This window comes from Saccostrea echinata, unplaced genomic scaffold (genome assembly GCF_033153115.1).
Source record: "Saccostrea echinata isolate AGI-Se365-2 ecotype Australia unplaced genomic scaffold, CSIRO_AGI_Sech_v1 ptg000002l, whole genome shotgun sequence".
In the NCBI taxonomy this organism is placed as follows: domain Eukaryota; kingdom Metazoa; phylum Mollusca; class Bivalvia; order Ostreida; family Ostreidae; genus Saccostrea; species Saccostrea echinata.
This window is the reverse complement of record NW_026889751.1, coordinates 26263003-26285525: the sequence shown is the minus strand read 5'-3', so window position 1 is coordinate 26285525 and position 22523 is coordinate 26263003. Positions and strand designations below refer to the sequence as shown.

Genomic DNA, 22523 nt, shown 5'->3' with positions numbered 1-22523 from the left:
AAAACATGGTCACTGCTTTCTTTTTATAATATTGGGAGTACCCGTCTTTTATCTGCAACTCCTCTAACACCACTGAATGCAACTTCATGAAATTTTCACGAAACACATATTTATCACATAGTGCTGACCGTTCACGGTAGCTTAGTCGGTAGAGCGCTCGCTCCGTGATCGGGAGGTCGTGAGTTCGAATCTCGGCCGCGACTGACCTAAGTCGATAAAAATGGGTATCAACTGTTCCTTGGCCATGCGCTCGGCACTTTGAAGTGAAAGTTGCGGATCCTTCGGATGAGACCTTAAAAACCGAGGCCCCGTGTCATGGCAGGCGTCTGCACGATAAAGATTCCTCACTGCTCAATGGCCCTGAGTAAAGGTCAAAATTTGAAGCCCTTCACCGGTATATGGTGACGTCTCTATATGAGTGAAAAATTCTCGAATGGGACGTTAAACAACGTACAATCAATCATTCACATATTGCTGTTGTGCTACACCTATTTTACATTTTGATCGGACAGGTATTTGGGGTTTCCAACTTCAAAACATGGATTTTGCCATTCTTGATCCACTTGGGGGTAGCCATCACTTATCGTCAACTCTTCTTTCACCACTGAATGCAGTTTAATGAACATTTTACAGAATCTTTATTATATAATGGCATTTTTAACTCTTTTTTTAAATTACGTTTCGATTGGAAAGATATTTGGGGTTCCCATAGCAAAACATGGACTTTGCCATTTTACTCGATAAATGATGAACCCATTTTATTTATCCAACTCCTCCTAAGTTGAATGAAATTCAATGCAACTTTTATAGAATCTGCTTTACACATTGCCAAAAAAAGTGCGCTTTTTTGTATACTCAAATGGGAATGGGGTACCATTTTGTGAGCTCAGTGCTTACAATACCCCTTTTTTATACTGCAATGATTTGATGTCACTGTAATGGATCATAAGTATTTACAGTATAAATGCAGACAATGCTATTGGAAATCAAATTAATTTATGGAACATTTAACGTCATAAGATTTGTCTTTCCCAAGTCTCGCAATGAAAGGACACAACAAATGAATTCAAATAAATGCATGTTACAGTAAAAATTGAATTACCTGTATTAAAGATAAAGTAATATACACAAAATATCGGGGAAGTGAATTGATTGTTGTAAACTCAAGGAGTCGGCTTACATATATAAAGTTATTTTTTTTTAAAAGTACTATTTAAATACTTACTGAAAATAATCCACCTCAGTTATTGTTGTTACGAAAACTTGGGTAGGGTAAATTTTGTCTGCAATTATACTCGGGAAAATTTTATTTTCTCTAAACAACTTAACATGAAGGAATTGTTAATTAGGACAAATATATAATCCGGAGAAGTCACCTACAGTTTTTACACTTCAGGCAGGGTGACGTGTCGATCAATCAAAGATTGCTACGCATTTCATTAAATAAGAAACGCGTAGTGAACGCTGTATGCCGAAATACAGAATGACATGCATCAATCCTTGAAACGATGGAACAGCTTGGTGTGGGTGTTCAGACTGTTCTTCATATGGAGTAAAACCTATTTTCTAAAAACACGCAAATGGTGTCTTTATTGACAACTCGGTGTGTTTATGAAATAAGGTAGTCTGAATTGAACTGAGATTTTATTGTCAAGATAACTAAGATTTTGCATTTGAAACAATGAAAAACAACCTATTTATTATCATTATTATACCTGGGGTATTTGTGGTAAACTCATTATTGTGTGTGTGTGTACTTCTCATGAACAAGTGAATTTAGTAAACGTACTTAAAAGTATTTAATTACAGGAACAGTGCTGTAATTGCAGTGCTGTAATTTCCTGCGTATCTTAAATAAAACTTACAACAATTAAAACGCTACAGAATTAGATGATTTTATCCTGGTCATCAAAACTTAAGTGTATTTGTTTTAATTATCTGCAAGTATTTTTTTTTAAATATCAATACAGTATAATGCTGAACGAACAAAAACTAGATCTAGCGATATTTGGATAAACTTGCATACTTGACATGAATATTATAAAGTTTTGAAATGCGTCAATAGGATAAATACATGTATACAATTGAAATATGATAACTTCAAGGGACTATAAATAATTTTAGAGAAGATAACCGATTTGATGGAGTTGTCCAAATACATATTATTATAATTTTCGTGACAAATGAACTGTCATAAGCGAAACTATACCTTTTTTAAACACGCAGAAGTAGTTTGATTAATGTTCTATTGATGCAGATAGGTTTCCCATTTATACAATTTATAGATCAAGGATTATTCATTGAATTCAGGTTAACAAAAGGCAGTATTTGAGTTCGACGTGAAATTTAGAATTCCTTGTATCACGTTGATTAAAGACGGTATCTATAAATATCCATCTAATTTAAGGTTATGGCATGGGGGTCAGATTTGATGAAGTGTTTCATATACATTTGTTAGACAAATTGCATAATAGTAGATTCTCTAAATTGATTTATTTGCTTTGCTCTTTAAACAACTACATATTCTCAATCTTCGTTATTTTTAGCTCACCTTACTCAAAACCTAAGGTGACCTTATGCTGTCCAATGCGTCATCGTGCAAGGTGTGTCGTTTCTTAAACGTGAACATTTTAAATTTCTGTGAAATAATTCAAAAAAGTAATTTTAACTAATTTTGGAATATTGCCTCTATGGGTGAAGGTGATCAAAACATTTTGAATTTCATCTTCTGTGCCTCCCCCTTTCCTTCGTGAGGCGTGAGGGATCCAAGGCAACATTAATTTGCTGGTGTGTGCCAATTTGGAGTTTTATATCAATTAATAAGCATCTTACAGTTTATTAAAATTTGATAAAAATTATGAGTCTGCTTAATGATCCTGGGGCCTGGACATTCAGCGGGCAAAATCTCTGTCAGATAATGCTAGTATTCAGAATGAGCAATCACCCCGTTACCAAAACTGAGAAATACTTATCCCCGACCCCATGCTTCAGTCCCTGGGTTTTGGCTAAGTTCTTCAAATGTTGATACATTCCTTGCATGGAAACTGTCCTCAAAATTATTATGAACAATTAGCATTCTACCAAAACTGTGAAATTCATCTTCCTGGTCCAGTTATCAGGCCCTGAGATGGGGCTAATTCATGATATATTGAAAAGTAATTATAAACAATTTAAAATCTTCTTTACCTCTGAACGTCTAGCAAGCAAACTGCCTGCAGAAATATGATGAGCAAACATAAACAAATTGTATGCATGACATTGAACTATGCGCAATATACCATATTCATGTCCCCTGAAGTCTAGAGAATAGGCGCCGAAGCTGGGATGAATTCAATACCAAAGCAGTAAAATTTCCAGATTTGGCTAAGTTGGTCCTGTGTTGACAAAGTCTACCGGTAGATACTCAAGTAATTATTTAACCCTACTTTGGTCTCTTTTCTATGGAAAGTGCGGAGGTCATTCAGCTTTTTTCTTCTAGTTGTTAACTGATGATGCTTATTCTTACATTAGAATTCATATCCTTAATGACATGGGGAAAAGACTACTGACTCAATAGTAAAGGTATCACCTTGAGTTCCGAATAAGGCTTTATCATCAAAGATTAACATTGAAATGCTTTACATTTTCCTTTGGTTTCTTCTCAATTAATATAATCTCATCAATTACCAGGTGTACAAAAATTATTTAATTTACGTGTAAAAGCTAAGTAAAAAATATATTGACATTCAGATAAAATATAGACCAGAACGAAGTTATAATTAAATTGTCTGTCATCTCGAAAGGAATCATCCAATTTTCGACAGTTTTCAAACTTGCAATAATGTTAATAGGACGCCGTTATGTCATATGCAGTTTGACATGTATAAGAAATTCAAAATGATAACCTCAGCAGATTATACTGACGAGGTGTTAATGGTTGTTATGTTTCGTTACACTTGCATTCTAGTTTCTCTTGGGATCTGTCATATGAAAAAAGTGAAGATAACGGTGATTGATTAAAAAAAACAATACAAATCTGTGAACAAGGTATGAAATACGGACCTCTGGAAACTTCAATGGTGAGATCAGGTGTCTAGGAAGAGTAAGCATCCCCCGTCGACTGGTCACACCCGCCATGAGCCCTATGTATTGATCAAGTAGACGGAATATTCTGTAGTCAAATTTAGTATAAAAAGTTCTTACAATTGGTATGAAATATGTCAGCCATAATACGACCCAATGATAGGGTTATATTTGCTAATGAAATCATTATAACTACCTTAGAATTTACGAAATGCTGACTTAAAGCGTTTTTTCATACAGTTTAGTTGTTAGCTGGCCAGTAAAACATCCAAATATGAAACAGAAGTGGCAGACTCTGTGGTGTCTTTTATTTGAGTTCACTGGGATAAATCGAGTCGATGAATGAAAGTAACTATGTTGTTATTTGACAGAACGTCATCGATATATCTTAATGTTTAATCCCCATTATCCACCATTTGAAATTTGTAGAGTTTATCTTCAGTTGAGTTGAGATAATTTTGAAGTACTGAAAATGGAAATTAAAAAAGTGACAATTACTAGGAAGATGATTAATCTTTGTGAGCCAAGAAACATATGGTGAATAAATGTTCAGGAGCTCGAGAAGTTATAATACCACTGAATAACTGCAATCGATAATACGTAGGATTTATTGTCGGTTATAGTTGGAGCAGTATATATTTTTGTTAATCTAAACATTTTAAAAATCCAATTGGGGCAAAAACCGATGCAAAACTACCTATCAATCTATTATTTGAAATCCATACAGTTTTTGTCAATGTTTATGTAGGCATAAAAATATAGTAAATTTATTAATCTCACGTGCATCTTTAAACAAAAAGCAAGACCTATTGCCATGTATTCCAATTTCGTCTTTTGTCGTCGGTTCGTCTTTAGTTGTAAAGGTCATGAGTTTGAATCCCAGCTAGGTCAGATGTAAAACAGAAATAGTAACTGGTTCCTTTCAAATACATGTAATTGATATTATAAAATAAAAGCCAAGGGCCTTTCGGATAAGACCATAAAAATCAACGTACCATGTCACATTAGGAGAACATCGCGACATTTGCTCAATGCTTAGCCAATATGAATAAAAATTTCTTGCTGGGAGTACGTGTATGCAAGCCAAAATACAGTTGTGATCATCTTTGCATTTCATACCTTATTCATTTTCCAGAAACACAAGAGGTGTCTCTAATTAGGATTGCTGTCATTAAATCTCAAAAATTTTATAAACAACATTTATGAATATTAAAGCCAAGTTGCTTTTTGTAATCCAGAATCATTGAACTGGAGCAAGACAGAGATCACAATGATCGAACATTTTTTTAATTGTCAAATTAAAACAGATACAGTCTAGTAAACTCATTTATTTTAACCAGAGCATTTTTGGCAATCATTCCATTGATGAAATTGAATTTATTCTACGTAAGACCTAGTGATGTTTTAGGCGCATGAACCTCTTGTTAATAATGGCAATCATATTCATGGATTCCACTATCTCTAACTGTTATCGAGATTAGAGGATACACATGCAAGCATACATTGCAACAAAGAAAGTCCTACAGAGTAGAAGAAATCTTATTCAAGTACACATGTATTATAACTTCCGCTTAACCGTTGCTACTAATGTGCAATTATGAAACTCCTACATGTTTAGTATTTAGTTTCAGCGATTGTGTGATGTTGTGATCAATTTAAGAGTGTCTTTCTTTAATTAATTTTGCAAAGATATGACTAATTACAATCTTTGAAATATACATTTAAATTGTCTCTGTTTTTTTATATATAAGTTGGAGTATTACAAGTCGATAGAACAGAAAGATTTTTTTTTTCGAGTTGATTGGGTGGAGAAATAATGCTTAATTGATAACACAGTATGAAGTAATGCTATTCTACTTACTTCCACCCAAAATATTGAAATGTACAACATAATACATACAAAGTACTTGTTGCATACTTAACGCCCATTTTTTTAAAAGTGTTAAATATTTGAAATTAAAAAAAAACAAACATGATCTGATTTTTTTTCAGTTCTCAGAGTTTTCAAGATTGTCATCAAAATGTCACTCTCTGACTTTTGAATGTGTACGTTTTTTAATTAAAGACATTGTATTTTTATAATTACCACCAATTCATATTTCAGTGGTAAAATATCCGGGAAATCAAAACGAATATACTGTAAATGACTTTTTAACTTCATTCTAAATTTCTTGTAGCATTTTATGCAATTGACAAAAAATACTGTTGAAACTGTTATAAATTCAAGAAAAATGAAATCTCCATTTATCACAATGAAAGTGCCAAATTCAGGTTGTACCTATATTTGCAGCTGTGCAGATGACAAAATACGAATTTAAGGGATGTATCATCTATCTTACATGAAATATGACACGACCTACAAAATTTTAAACATAAAATGTGAAGTTTTTAACTTTTAATTTTTTCGTTTAACAAATTGCTTGACATGTTATAGGTTGTTCTTTCGTCTGCTTTGTGTATTTTCATTCTGTTGCATTTAATGGTTTTATTTTAAAGGAAAAAAGACATTGCAAGTGTAAAAACTGGTTTTAAGAAAAAAAAAAGGAATGAAAAACGTGCATAACCATTTAAATGTTGAGTGGTTAAGATGATTAAATCGTGCACCTCGCTGACACTTTGTGTGTACTCCATATTCGAACAAAAATAAAGAAAACAACATGGATTGAATCAGACAATCACAACTATCGGACAATAGTGCAATCAGATAAGGCTCTCAATGACGCTATCCAAAATAGTGCAAGTTATTGATCCACAATCACTGATATAGTACAAGTTACCCCGAAAAAGAGTATAACAAAACACGAACGGTGGAATGATAAAGTCAACAGGGGTCGCCCCAATAATCTACGACACGTTCACATCTATAATGCACCGTTTGGCGCCTTAAGATCTCATTAATGGAATACTGCATAACAGTAAAGAAGTCATTTCCTTACAAGTTCAAGATACCATCATCTTTAGATTTCAAAGATGGTGATACCTTGCTTGATAATCCTTGAATTTCAGTATATGAGTTTTGTTGCATCTTCTACATGAAACATCTCGACATGCTTATATCCTTTTCTCCTTAAAAAAAGCAAACGAAATAAAGTCTTAAAGTAGTCAATGTTTTCAGACCATTAAGGCTTACCTTGTTCAGGAGTGTGTTATGTTCGGCGTTGCTTGTTATATAATTATGAACATACACAGGCAGAAGTTAACGTACTGCATAGTCCTAAAACCGGAAAAAGCCAATGACGCGAGGTAGCACTGAAATTTAAACTATTAGAAAGATTTGAGATTTCCGCGTTACATAGCCCTTAGCTTACCTCATAACAGTTTGCTTTATATTTGTATATCAAATATCAGATTCCAATTGAGGTCATGCTGTCCAAGTGCATACATTTTGTGAGTGGACACGTAACAACTCTGGAAGTGTACACAGACTATAATGCCTTTTAAAAAATGTATCCATTCGAAAAAAGATTTATACATCTAGGCTTTACACCTGAATTGCACCTTAGCAAAATTGTACAGGTGAATATCTCGTTTACAAATAACTAGTCCTTATCAAATCAACTCGTTTAACATAACAAAGAAGACCCTGTATGATCTCCGCAAAAGTAAATCTTCATTTTCCGACCGTTGTTGGATAATGGGGATGACAAAATGATTTAAAGTATTGAATTGCATCAAATAATCTTTTAAAAAAAACCTTCACCAATAAAATTGTTTCTGGAAAAATGAAATCCCAGGGAAAGTTCTATTCTTATTCAATCTGTATTTACATTTTAAAACATTGTATTATTGTATTGTAAAGTTGTTTATTTCCATATGATAAATGGGTGGATTACTAGTATCTTTTCATTTGATTTTTAAATACCAGTTTATTATGAATGTTTAATTATGAAATATTTAATTTAACTAGCAACGTACAAATTGCATATATTGACATGTTTGAATTAAACTGTGTTTACTAGTATCTTTTCATTTGATTTTTAAATACCAGTTTATTATGAATGTTTAATTATGAAATATTTAATTTAACTAGCAACGTACAAATTGCATATATTGACATGTTTGAATTAAACTGTGTAATTTTTTTGTACCTAATAGCTTAAACTATATAAGAAAAAAAACTTATTTTCTGATTAAAATTTGACTGTCATAAAACTTCCATGATACATTCATCAAAATTTTTTATAGGCGGACGAGTGACTCTGGTACGTGACGATTAGAGATAGTGCACTAGACAGGAAGAGATGTACATGTATTATTTGTAGGTAAAAAGCAAATCAAAAATGAGTTTAATTCGTTTTGTTTATTATGAAATAATAGACGTCACTTCATTGACTTCGTAGATTTTACTTTATTTTATACAAGCATTTTTCCAAATACAGAACTCTGTACGCGTTTTTACCGGTCGTAATATGTTATGTGAGCATTTCGAGGGTAAAAATAAGTAGGAATAAGTGTTTTAAAGTTAAAAATATTTGATGTAAGGACTTTTAGAAAATGAATTTTCTTTTACAACTTGCCTACGGTTACATAATGAAATTGTTGGTTATCTAAGTTATATTTAACTGCAGCTGTTTGAAAATATTTAATGTAGAAAAACCTACATTTTAAGCATTAATTTTTAGAAAACGCATATTTATTTACAACTTGTTTATGGTAACATAATGGAATTCTTTAGTTATCCTTATTAAATACCTCCAGCAGTTTCTTGACCTTCGTTGTGCATGTGTAGAAATTGGCATCGTCAGCGGGTATATATATATATATATATATATATATATATATATATATATATATATATATATATATATATATATATATATATATATATATATATATATAAACCTCCAGCAGTTTCTTGTGACTGTCAGTTTGACTAGTACTTTCATTGTGCATGTTGCATAGAAACTGACATTGTCAGCGGGAAAATATATGTTTTACTTTCTCCCGAATAACCTATTTTCTTTTTCACATTTGAAAATCTGTTTTTTCATTTTAGCTTTTATTTATTTATAATTCTAATTTATTTTTTATTTTGCATTTATTTTTTTAAATTTCATTTGTTTCGTTTTTGCACAATTACTTGACAGTCAACCACAAAAATAAGTCAATGATAACTTATTTTCAATGCACATTCTTGTTTGCTATACTTGATCCCACGACTGAATTCAATATTTTAATTTACATGGATGAGACCGTATAAACCGAGGTCCCGTGTCGCAGTAGGTGCTGGCACGAAAAAGATCCCTCACTGCTCAATGGCCCTGAGTGCCGAGTATAGGTCAAAATTTGCAGCTCTCTACCGGCAAGTGGTGGCGTCTCCATATAAGTGAAAAATTCTCGAGAGGGACGTTAAACAATAAACAAACAAACAAACAAAAAACATGAACCTTATTATTTTCTTTCTTTATGGAGGTATAGTGTAAATAAAAATATGTGACTAATTCAAGTTGTCTAAATAAACCTTGTGACTTAGACCTGATATTTTAATGTAAAGGACTAGACACGATTGTATTACAAAAAAATATTTCACAAATTCTATAAGTTTATTTAAATTTTAACCGATGATTTGTTGAAATTAATGACAAAGCACTGAATTTTGTCTCATAACTGATTGTGCGATGATACAAAGAACCTGCTTTGAAGAGAAAATAATCAAGTGACTGCCAAGTACCTAAATCAATTGTCTCCCTTTCTTTGTAGGGGGGTTAAGTATTTACAGAAATACGTATAAAAGATACAGTGTTAGCGATATGTATTTTAACTGATGAAACCGCGTGTTTTGTGACGTAATACTTGATTTGAAAAGTTTAAAAGGTACTTGTTATTATAATTGAACTATAATTATTCTTAAACCTCTACGAAATTGATGAACTGTAATGGTTCTTTAACCTTTACGAAATTTACCTTTATCTTTTTTATGGAGGCAAGGTATCAAAAATATCAGATCAATTATTCTAGTATCCTATTTTGCTTTGTTGTTTCTTGAAATAAAATTTCCTATTTTGTTTAAATGTGGAAAGATCAATTATATGCTTGATTTTTATGTGAAAAACGCAGTACAGTTTGTGTGATTTTTTTTTTCTATTTCCTCGTATAACCTCTAAAAGCAAGACCCATATTAAGCTGAAAATCAGAGCTACTTTAATCATTTTTTTATTTAAAAGAAGAATAAAAGTCTTTAGTTGTAATTTAATGCGTGTCATTGGTTTTGAAATGATTACAGATAATTAAAGCTTTTAAAAAAAATTTATTCCATTTTAGATTAAAAACAAGTTTTTTACAAAAAAAAAATAAATAAAAAGGTCTTTAAATATATTGTTAATCTCAAATTTTTATAAAACATGTCTCTGTTCCTTTTCTTAAAAACTAAGTCTACATTATTACAAACTATTGTTTTCATTACTTTTGAAGTCAGGGTTTTGAATTTTACGATGTTATTGATGTTTTCCCCACTTCACATTTCAAATTGAGTATAAAATCTTCAGCTATTTTTCTGATGACTCCCCTATTAACTTCCCTTTCTAAACGAATTTTTAAAGTCCTTCATTCTTGATAAAGCACAGTGGATAAATTGTATTGCATTTACATGTCAACTTAAGACAAAATAGTGTTATACAGTTGGTTACTAATAGTATTCAGGGACCTGTCAGTGTTCAGTCCTATTGTCTTTGCAGGTTTGATAATTATAATAATTTTTATTGGATCCGGAATGCCAACATGATTACTGAAAGAACATCTCAATTGGTTTAGAAATTCAATAACCCATTAAGGTATTAAATGTAAAGTGTTTGTTTGAGAATTAATTTTGTCCTTGGAGTTTTATTCTCCATAAATGAAGAGGCTGCAAAATTTGATAAAAATGCTTGGTTTTATAAACTATAAGTCTTGTTCGTTTGGTTTTTATTGTTTTTTTTTAATTTTTAATTTTTTTTTAAATAGCAGGGGAAAAAAATAATCATATACATAATAAACTACATTTAATTAGAGCAATTATGTGAACCCCTTTCAGGACAATTTTTGCTCATTGAAAGCTAACTATTTCGTAAGTTTCGACACTTCTTCCAAGCAGCTAAAAGGTTTAAATACATTCTACAAAGGCAGACATTACAGCATTTTGTGGTTTGATTGGTTGTTAGCTGCACGTTTCTTTGAGAGAATCTATCACTCATGATGAGACACCACCAGTTGCCGGTGGTAGGCCGCATATTTGGACTTTTACTTAATACTTATGGGTATTGAGACGCAAAGGATCTTTTTGTTCCAGCATTCAATGCGACACATGACTTGCGTTAACGGTCTCATCCGAAGCGAGTTTCGAACTTGCGACGTACGCATCAACTTCTTATCATTCATTTCCAGTCCTGATGAAGGAAAAAAACAAAAAGCTTACTGTCTTGAAGAATACCATGCAATTTGCATGTGTACTTCATGTTTATTTAACTTATTTGGCACTATATTTTTATTATTTTTTGGTATTTCTTCTTGATCTTATTTTTCATAATCTTTATCGCTAGAAATCAATATAAAAACATTCCTGAAATACCTCGAAATATTCGCCTGTGATTTGTCCTGCATTATGGTATTTTTAGAGTGTATGATACAAATGTCAACAAATTTTGTGAGAAAAATGATAAATCATTAAATAGCAAAAATAATGGTGGTTAGGTCTGCTTTTTTATCCCAAGTCTACACCGAATCAAAATTATCAAAACTGTCTATATTTGTAACTAAACATGGAATTTAACAAAATAAAGTAATTAATCACTTCAGATCAGATGAATGAAAAGGAAATTTTCTTAGTGAGTCCCTTCACCATACCTTAAATCACGCTGCCTTAATAATACCTGACATTAATTTGATGTAATGATGAGAGTAAATTATATATTAACATAAATTACCATTCTAATTATCTAAATCAATCACCTAGATTTTAATTGATCTGACTATCATAATATTTAGTCCGAATCCGTTTACCACAAACACTTTTGGTGACAGTCTCTATAAGCATACGATATGTTTCTTAGTTATCATTGTATTGCACAATAGTATATTAATGAACATTATAAAAGTCGAATTATGAAAATAAGTTGATTTGATGAAACCTCATAAAGGACTATATTCTGTAATGAATATCTGCCCCCAAAATCAAATTTTAATGGAAAAATATATAATTATGTTGTAAACCAGGAGGATATCCACAGACTTTAAAGCATTTCTTATTTTCATCAGCCATGACGTCAAGTTAGATATAACGTCAAGAAGATGACGTTAAATCAAAATTTCAATGATTTTGAGGGAATAAAAGTGTATCATATCGATATTTTGATTAAAACTGTCCCAGCTCGATCTTTTGACGTCATGTGTATAATTATAATATCAATGAAGTATTTGAATATTGTCTGAATATCGGGCAAACTTGCGCTCAAAAAATTCTATCTTCAATATTGAACGAATTTTGTCCTCTTTCTTCAAAATAACAGAAAAACAAAATAGTTTGTGTCGTCACTGAATTGCCGATAATCCACTTCCAAACTATAATAATTTTTGTTAATCCTGATTTCTCATACAGTATATACAAATGTGTACATTTCTAGAGATTTTCAAAATTTGAAATTTATGAGAGGGGCAAAAATATGCTTTTACCGTATATAGTTCTTCGTTTTTATACATAGCAAACGTCTAGACGTCTAGATGGTGATTGAGGGAGGGAAGAAGGCTCAGCTAATGTCTTTTGGTTTTACCACCATACATTGTTGGTCTACCTTTGTCCGTCAGTCCCTTATTGATTTAGATGGTGTGCTCAACTTTTAAAACTAATATGAATTTTCCAGATACACTATGATAATTTAGAGCAATACATTCGAGCCAGATTTTTACGGTAACGACTTCCTTTTTAACCCCATTAAACCTATAAAGAAAATTCTAAAGGAAATCACTATATGACTTTAAAATACAAAATAATTTTGATGTTCACATTCTAAATGTGGAAGTGTTCTGAGATTAAATCTTTTGCGTTATCATTAAATTCGATCTTTATGTGGTATGGTCTTTGAATTGTTGTATTCTGTACGTATTTTCGTAAAGTGGTTTGGTCTGTGAATTTGTGTATTTAGACAAAGAACTTGGCGAACAAATGTAAAATTTTGTTCACTTTACGTTACGGTCATTATGAAAATTGCAAAATTTAAAACCTCACATTTTTTGCAAAAAAGAAAATTAAAAAAAATAGTTTAATTAATAAATTAATTTGGCGATGTTGACGGCTTATGCAATGAAAACAAGAACATGAGGACAACATTGTATACAGATAAACATTCATGAAAGAATTGGGCTGAAACAGGTTTATGCGACACAAAACGTGGCCGTCCACCACGTTTCACATATTCGTCGAAACAGTGTCACATGTTAACTTCCAAGGACTTTCAGTAATAAATATTAATGAATTCCTTGATTTCAAACATGCTCATGAAATACCTGTTTATCGACATAAACACTGAAAGTAGTGATGTATTTTTACGAACATGAACCTCTTCTTACCGTATATATTATCTTCAAAAATATACACAATTACATGTACAGACCAGTTAAATAAACCTTCTCATGTACCTCGCTACACTACACTAAGACAGCAAAAGACCTGCATAAAAACCGATTAAGCATTTGATTGTAATATAAACCCATACTCCCTAAATGAAGTTCAGTTATATTTATATAGTTTTGGTCCGTCCGTCTGTCACTCTAAACTCCTAAATTTTAATCAGTACTCAATTCATCTTTTAGAATACTTGAAGGGTGGTAGTGTCTTGTTGATGTGCAAAACACTTCAAGATACAATGTTCCAAAATATTCATTTTCGAATCAGATCAGCTCATAACAGTATCGATATTATAAAGAGGAATGGGCATTGTATTTTGTTGGCTTGACTTCCCGAAGTACCAAGGGAAGATGCTTATTGAACTTCTGGCAACATGTATTTCAGAAGAATCAAACTGTCAGTTGTTTACCCCAAGCAGTAAAAACAGTTTACAGGGGTAAAACTTAATTTGCTGGACTGACTTCGTGGAGCACCAAGGGAAGAAGTATGGACAGTTGGACTGTCTGTTTTGTACCCCGAACAGTCGGGAAAGCTTGCCAATATAAACTAGAGGTACTGTAAACACTGAGCGCACAAAATGATACCCCTGCTCTCCATGTTTTTTCTATGAGAAACCCCAAATATCTGTCGGTGGGAGGTGCACAATGGCACTATGTAATAAAGATTCTGTGAAAGTCTCACGAAATTTTGTTCAGTAATATTGGAGGAATTGCGGATAAGAAATGAGTACCCCCAATATCATAGAAAGAATGGTAGTGTCCATGTTTTGCTATGGGAAACCCAAAATATTTATCTGATCAAAACGTAATATAGGAGCACAATGATACTATGTAATAAAGATTCTGTGAAAATCTCAATGAAACATGGAGATAACGAACAGTAGTCAAGCTCAAAGCCCATTTAAACAATACAAATCGAGAGCAGAGCAAACACGCACCTCCAAAAACATCAAAGGTGTGATCAGGTGCCATAGAGGAGTGAACATTCCCTGCCGACCGGTCACACCCGCCGTGTGCTCCTTTTCACGATAAGGGAAAATGGAAAACGGAATAATCCGTAGACAATTCGCTGTGTAAATAATGGTCTAACAGTTAGTTTGAAAAACGTCAGTCAGCATCTGACTGAATATAGGTTGCATTTGCGGACAATGTCATTGTATCGACCATAAAACTTGCGAAATGATGACTATAAACGAGACTGTTAATATCCTTGTTTCATCAATTAATTCATCAATCGTAGAGTATGCTCTTGCGTATCTAATCAACTGGGAGAAAAAAAAAACCATAAGCAGGTGATAAGGGTATATTGCTACAGAAGTAAGGAAAGTTGACGATCGAAAAATTGAAGTCAACAGGTTTATCATAAAGCCTTGTGGTTAAAGTTTATTCTAGTAAAGTATCCAAATATGAAACAGATGTCTTACTCTATGGTGTCTTCAGTGGTATAGGAGGAACTGCGGATAAGAGATGAGAATCCTCAAATGTAGCGGACAGACACCCTCCACCAACCCACCCCGCCCCCATCACGCCGCTTTTCAACCGAGGTGGTGTTTAATATCTAAAGTAATAAGCTAAGATTTAATGTTTCAGATAAAACGCTTCTAGCATCATATTCCATTGTTCTGAATCATTTCACAGATTTGGATAAGAACGTCAACATCATCATTGTTCATTAACCAAATAAGCATTTTTCACATCTTCACAAAATTCTTACTGTACTTTTCAATAATTTCATACTAATTTTCCTTCCTTTTATTACGTGACGACACGTATTTAAAATATTTCTTAACCTCAGCTGTATTGTTGCTAAATGTAAGGCAAAATCTTTTTGTGTCGAGACGTGGTTTTGTATCCCCCTCTTTCAATTTATGTTAGTTTAAGAGTTGTTGTAAAATGTGCTTTAAAAATAAAAATTAATTTCATTACAACATGTATTGGTAACGATCCTCTAATAAAACTAATGTCCAAATAACTGTATCTCACTTCCATTCTCAATGACCGTGTAGTATAGGACAGCGCTGCGAGAATTCCATCGGAATCGAAAGCAAGTTTTTTGACTTGCCTAGATAGCAGAGCGGTCTAGCGCGCTGTTCCTGTACTGCTAGGAGACAGATTCCGTAGGTCGAGAGTTCAACCCGGGCTGGGGCGGAAGTGGGTATCCTTATAAAAGTGAATTTCTTTGTGCTTTCTATATATATATATATATATATATATATATATATATATATATATATATATATATATATATATATATATATATATATATATATAATATATGATTTTTATACCCCCGCTCCGAAGGAGAGGGGGGTATACTGTTTTACCCTTGTGTGTCTGTCTGTCTGTCCGTCTGTGTGTCTGTCCGTAACAAATTTTGGTCACAGTTTTCTCAGCAACTACGCATCGCAGATGCTTGAAATTTTAGCACACTCTTTGTTTAGGCATGCCATATATTGGGATTCATTTTTGTACGAATCCGATGTCAACTTCCTGTTTATCCGTGCGTCTGTCCGTACCATACATAACAAATTTTGGTCCCATTTTTCTCAGCAACTACTCATCGCAGATGCTTGAAATTTTAGCACACTCATTTTTACGCATGCCATATGTTGGGATTCATTTTTGTACGAATCCGATGTCAACTTCCTGTTTATCCGTGCGTCTGTCCGTACCATACATAACAAATTTTGGTCGCAGTTTTTTGGTTGCAGTTTTCTCAGCAACTACTCATCGCAGTGCTTGAAATTTTAGCACACCCTTTGTTTAGGCATGCCATATGTTGGGATTCATTTTTGTACGAATCCGATGTCAACTTCCTGTTTATCCGTGCGTCTGTCCGTACCATACATAACAAATTTTGGTCGCAGTTTTCTCAGCAACTAGTCATCACAGATGCTTGAAATTTTAGCACACCCTTTGTTTAAGCATGCCATATGTTGGGATTCATTTTTGTAAAGATCCAATGTCCACTTCCTGATAATCACTGTGTCTGTCCATAACTGAACTTGTATATTCACATCAGAGCGGGGGTATTATTAGTGAGCATTGGCTCACAGACTTCTTGTTCATATTGCTATATTTCCGACTGTTAATCATAGATATACCTATTATTAATAGTACAAGTATTTTGTATTGTAATTTCCTCCAAGTTTTGCTTATAAGATTATTTTACTCATTTATATACAGCATCATGAAAGGAATATTTGTATTTAACTGCTCTGAATTCTATATGTTTAAATATAAGTGGTTTTGTTCTGATTTTACACACAAATACCCCGAGGTTGATATTAAAAATATGCTCGAGTTTCTTACTGACAATATCTATGTTGTTTTCGGAGTCCATTAAGTACTAATTTGCCACGTTATTAGTAGACCTGTTTTTGTATTCATATGAAACAGAATTTATTCAAAACCTTCTTGATGAAAAGAAGAAGTCTCTTGCTATGGCCTACAGTTTGATATTAAAATATAGGTATTGGCGACGGTTGGTTTTTTTTTTTAATTAACAAAATTAACTTTCATTTCTACGTTGATTCGACATTTCCCATTGAACTAGAAATAAAAGACACCACAGAGTATGACATATCTGTTTCATTTTTGAAAAAGATCTTGATGGCAAACTGGCAACTAAACTTTATGATAAACGTGATGGCTTCAATTTTTCTATCGTCAACTTTCCTTATTTATTTAGTAATATGTCAGTATCACCTGCATTTGGAGTTTAAATGTTCTATAGTTGAGCATGTTTTACGCACGAACAGTTTCTAACACGAGGCAGGCTATTGACAGCATTATCACTGTGATACAAGGATATCAACAATCTCGTTTTAAATATATGGTCGATACAATGACTTTGATAGCAAAAGCAGTCATATGTCTGAAGTCTTTCATACAAATTGTTAGGCCATTATTTTCACACTGAATTGTCTACGGATTTTCCCGTTTACCCGACCATCAGCACACGACGGATGTGACCGGTTGACAGATGCTGTTTACTCTTCAATGGCACCTGATCCCACCTCTGATGATTTTAGAGGTCCGAGTCGGCTCTGCTCATAATATATTGTTTAAAGTTTTGAGAGTGGTCAGTTTGTTATTTCCATATTTCAATAAAAAGACTTTAAAAGTGCATGTTATTTACTTTTGCTAATTTTTTAAAAATGTTTTGAATTTCACTAATAAATTGAATGATATTTACTTCTGAAATCGTCATATTGTATTATATCTGAAATTAGGTTTCAGATTTCGTAATTCAATAAACCCAGTTTTCAACCAACCACTTGGCATCGTTCAGCTTTTTCAATGACAAAATAGCATTGCAAATGAATAGAAATCTGGTTTCCACATCTTTCTTGACGAAAAAGGAAAGTCCACTTTCAGTCTATCTGAAACCTTTATTGCATCATTTCAAAATTTCTTTTAGGAGTCTTGCACAGAAATTCACGATAATGTATTCTAGGGGCTTCTCAATTCCTTTATTGACTCGATAGTATTTTCTATCTCTCTGATGCCTACGACAGTGTCTTGGTTTATATCTTGAAAACTCTAAAATGAGAAGCTAGTTAACATGTAGTCCTTGTTTGTAATAAAAGAGAGCGTTAAAGTTCACTGGGACTTTGTTTATAAATGGACTTTTTATGGTACACAGTTAACGTTGACTTTGCTCTATTTGCTTCTTTGATATTTTCTTTCAAAAAGATTGGTATTCACTATAATCTATATAGTCTTAATTTTTTTTTAATTGCAGAAACCTTTTTTTTTCCTTTCCTACTTTTCAATTTGTCATTTTAATGATGCTTTCAATAAATTAAGGCCATAGTATTGTATATACAGCGTAAAGAGCTATGATGTTATTACCATGATAAATTCCCATTTTTTTTTAAACAACTCCGAATTTTATATCATTATGTTTGTTTTCGTGGATACAGGAGGCTTTGTTTGGTAGGGGGAAGACTGTGCTTTGCAGTGATCTGTGTTAAAAATTGCAGTAAACTGGCTTAATTAGAACGCAATGTTTGGTCCATAACTATATTTATTTAAGTTTATCATCTTTAAAATCTAGATGTACCATTATCTTACATTAAAATGATAAATATTCCCATTCATAGACGGTCCAAAAGTTAATTATTGCATAATGCATCATCTTGAGTCTATTTACTTAAATGATTCTTCCCTTACTTATTTAGGATGGTGGTGGAGTACTCATAAATGTCTCTATTCTGTCAGTATAAACGTTATTTTCTCAGTCTGTTTCTATAACTCACTTTAACATGTCTTAATGTGAGCATTGTTTATTCCCATTAATCACTTCCCAAGGAAAATAAATTGTCATAGTGCATGCTATCCTTTTAAAAATTTTATATAAGTTTAGTACAAATGCTGCAACTTTCGACATGCAAGGTTTCATGGTAATTCATTTGCCACACAAGGCGAAATTCGGTTATGTGAAGGTTAAGTACAAGATGCTAACGTTCTAAATAGGGTCCATAAAATTGCTTGCTATAGTGTGTGCTTTTTTTTTATTTTAATTAAGAGTCCTCCTCACTATTTAAGTAACAATAATATTATCAATTTAAATGTGTATGTAATAATATGGAATTTCGAAATAAATAAGTTATATAAAAAGTTGAAAATCTGTAGGGCCTCTAAAATGATAGTGAAAATGTTTGCCATCATCCCCATTAAAAATTCCGAGTGTAAAATAGAATGTCAATTCACTACCAGGATACTTGCCTTTATATTGGAATTTACTATCATTTGGAAACAATTTACCACTATTTTTGCAGAAATGTGGAGGGGGTGGCATGAATTTAATTTTAAAAAATGGATGCAAATAATGAAAATTTGTATCCCTATTTTTATAATCATTTTTTATTTATTTTTAATGTTCAAAGAATATTATTTGTACCTTTGCCGATCTCCTTTTTTCGTTTAGATTGGATATTCGTTTTTTTTAACTAACTTACAAGGCTTATCTGTGTTGTTTATGATTACCTTTGTTTGCTGCATGGAACTAGATGGCTTATCCAAACAGTAGTGTTCAATATCTAAAACCATTCCATCCAGCTTTATATTTGATGTACACAAATAAGATATTGCAAGTATTAGTATGTAAGAATGAGATCAAGACAATGAAAATAAAATCGTATAATTCGTATCATATAAGACAATGAGATAAAAGTCGCTGCAAATATATATTATAGAGAGAGTGTGTGTGTGAGTGTGTGTGTGTGCTTGTGTGTGTACTTTTCATCATTTGGAATAAAGTACTTGGAAAATGCTCCTAAATAAATCACTCCCCTTAATGTGGTATGCAGTGACATCAAATCGGTCAATATGCATGCGTATGCCTTAAAGGGAAGTAACCATATTCAAGCCATCTGAAACTGACAATCTTAACTTTGTTGCAAATGAAAACATCTTAAGGGACTTCTCTTATTATTTATGTATGAATTATGATATTTTTAAATTAGAAAAAAAATACGACAGACTTTTGATCAAGTTTTTCAAAATTGTGTATTAAAAAATTAAAAAAAAAAAACAAAAAACAAACACACACACACACACACACACACACACACACAATTCTTGTGCATTTTTCCTTACGAAATCGCAATTGATCCCAGAGCTCCTAGGATCTAATCATTAAAAAGAATATATATATATATATATATATATATATATATATATATATATATATATATATATCATCATGTATTTTTTTAACACTTGTGTTATTATTACGAACATATATTATATTGGAAAATATATAAAGTTTTATTTGAAATTATACTCATTTTATTTCACAGTTTTTGAAAAAAACAATAAATTAATGTTCACCTTTCAAATGTACACCTCGATATTATGTTTCAAAGAAGTAAAACAATTTAGATGCTTCATGCATGGTATTCGAAATAAATTAACTCATAAATTCTAAAAACAAATTAAAATTAAGACGTTTTGTTAAAAAAAAATGGACGTATTTGTCACCCTTTCATCAGCACTGTCGTCAGAATTACTATTTCCTCTCTTTTTAAATGTCAGATAAACTCAGTCATATAGATTCTTGCAAAAGTACCAGGAAAAATCGCCTGCATTCTGCCAGTTTTGAAATGTGCAGACGATTTGCCCTTGATGACACTAATCATTTTCCCTAGTAGAGAAATGTATTTCCGTTTGATATCAATACATCTTCGATCATGACTCGATGTAATTGATAGATTTTACAATAATGTTCCATCTTTTCCGTTATCTTGTATTGTTTTACAAATTCATTCTTTTGTGCAACCTTATGCATTGCCTATGTCGTAAAAAACAACATTTGTTAAGATTTTCGTCGGTCTCGAATTTTTCCCCCTAAACCAGACTTTGTGGTTCAACTATTTTCAGAGCAACGGGTCCGTCTTCTAAAATTATCTAAAACAAATGCAAGGGTTTGCCATTCATGCGTTCTGTATTTTATTCCATATCATTATAATTACTTTGATCGTTTTAAGAGCAAGTAGGCGGAATTCATGCATGTAAATTTCAGCAGTTCATACTTATGAAGACTCTGATACTTTTTTAATTAGAAAATAAATTCATCTAATTACTTGAAGAAATCGAAGTTTTATCAGCTATATTTTAAAAAAGGATCGACTACATAATTGATACACTAGAAACATGTTTAGCATTTCTGAAACACGTTTTTATTTTCAACATTTTGGATATATTTTTTCTTATTTGTATTTTAATTAGAATTATTTAATTAATTTGGCTAAATTTGTTCAAACACATTATTTTGCAATTAATCATCGATGTAGTCCTTAAAAAATATAACACAAACGATACATGCATATTGATTCATTGCAAAGCCAGAAAACCCCCAGAAAATATTTATTTATGATACTTTTCATCAAATCCCACTTTTGACTGACGAAAAAAAAATATTGTCAGCTTTTATGCAGCATGTGTTATAAATGTCTAAAGTTAAGATTTGATAATTTGACAAATTTTTCTGTTGACAATGACAGGCATAGCTAGACACTATTTGACAAGATTCCTTTGTAAGATAAAGTGTAAATCAATATATAATCATTCAATCTTAGTTCGAATTTTATAATCCCTTTTAAGTGCAAGTTGCACATTAATTTGTGAAAAGTCTTGAATCTCTCGTTGGCAGGCTTTGTAATCAATTTTTTGAAAGCAATACTGTTCATGCATGGAATTAAAGAAATTATTTATTTACTGAGGATTCTATTACATATTAAAAACTTTATAATCATTTCATTATTAGATCCCCATAATTATTTCCCATGTTTAATTCATTCCAAGTACCCAATTTTTATCGAAGAAAAAGATATTTTTTTAATTTGTAAAATATGATTAAAACCCAATACGAATATTTTATTAGAGTATTTCTGACATTCTAAATCGAATATTACTGTACATGAAGAAACGACCTTGATTTCTTCTTTAGTTCAGATGACCTGTTTATTGTACAGTCTTACCTGAAGTCAAGTAGAGAAGTTCCCATGCCGAAAGCAGGTGGTTGCAGTGGCTGTCGAATTACATCCCAATGGTGGAAAAAAGCTTGATCATTCATACTTCAACACTGACAAAAACCAGCCAGAGAGGGCTAGGATAGAGAAATTTCACGGCTTATTCAAAACAAGTTTGCATGTTTTCTTCCTCCGGTTCTTGTATCCTAGAAATCGTTATGCTTACAGCAGAAACTAATGTTATTAAGAAACCAAACTTGAATTTGTTGAAGACATTGATGTGCGCCCATGCGCAGAGAAAAAAGAACATCCCCCATTGACGCTAATTTATTCGCACGGTCTAGTTGAATAAGGGGTTTTCTTTTACAATAATGCGATTTTGTTTTA

General features: G+C 32.1%; 1 protein-coding gene across 1 annotated transcript in view; it reads right to left on the bottom strand.

The window, feature by feature from the left end:
• LOC133175683 (protein trachealess-like) overlaps positions 1-22216 on the bottom strand; it is a 55234-nt gene extending 33018 nt beyond the window's left edge. The window contains exon 1 of the mRNA XM_061310810.1: positions 22146-22216. Within this exon, the coding sequence (XP_061166794.1) occupies positions 22146-22171 (26 nt within the window). The 5' untranslated portion in view covers positions 22172-22216. The remainder of the gene's footprint in view (positions 1-22145) is intronic.
• Between the last annotated feature and the right edge of the window lie 307 nt (positions 22217-22523).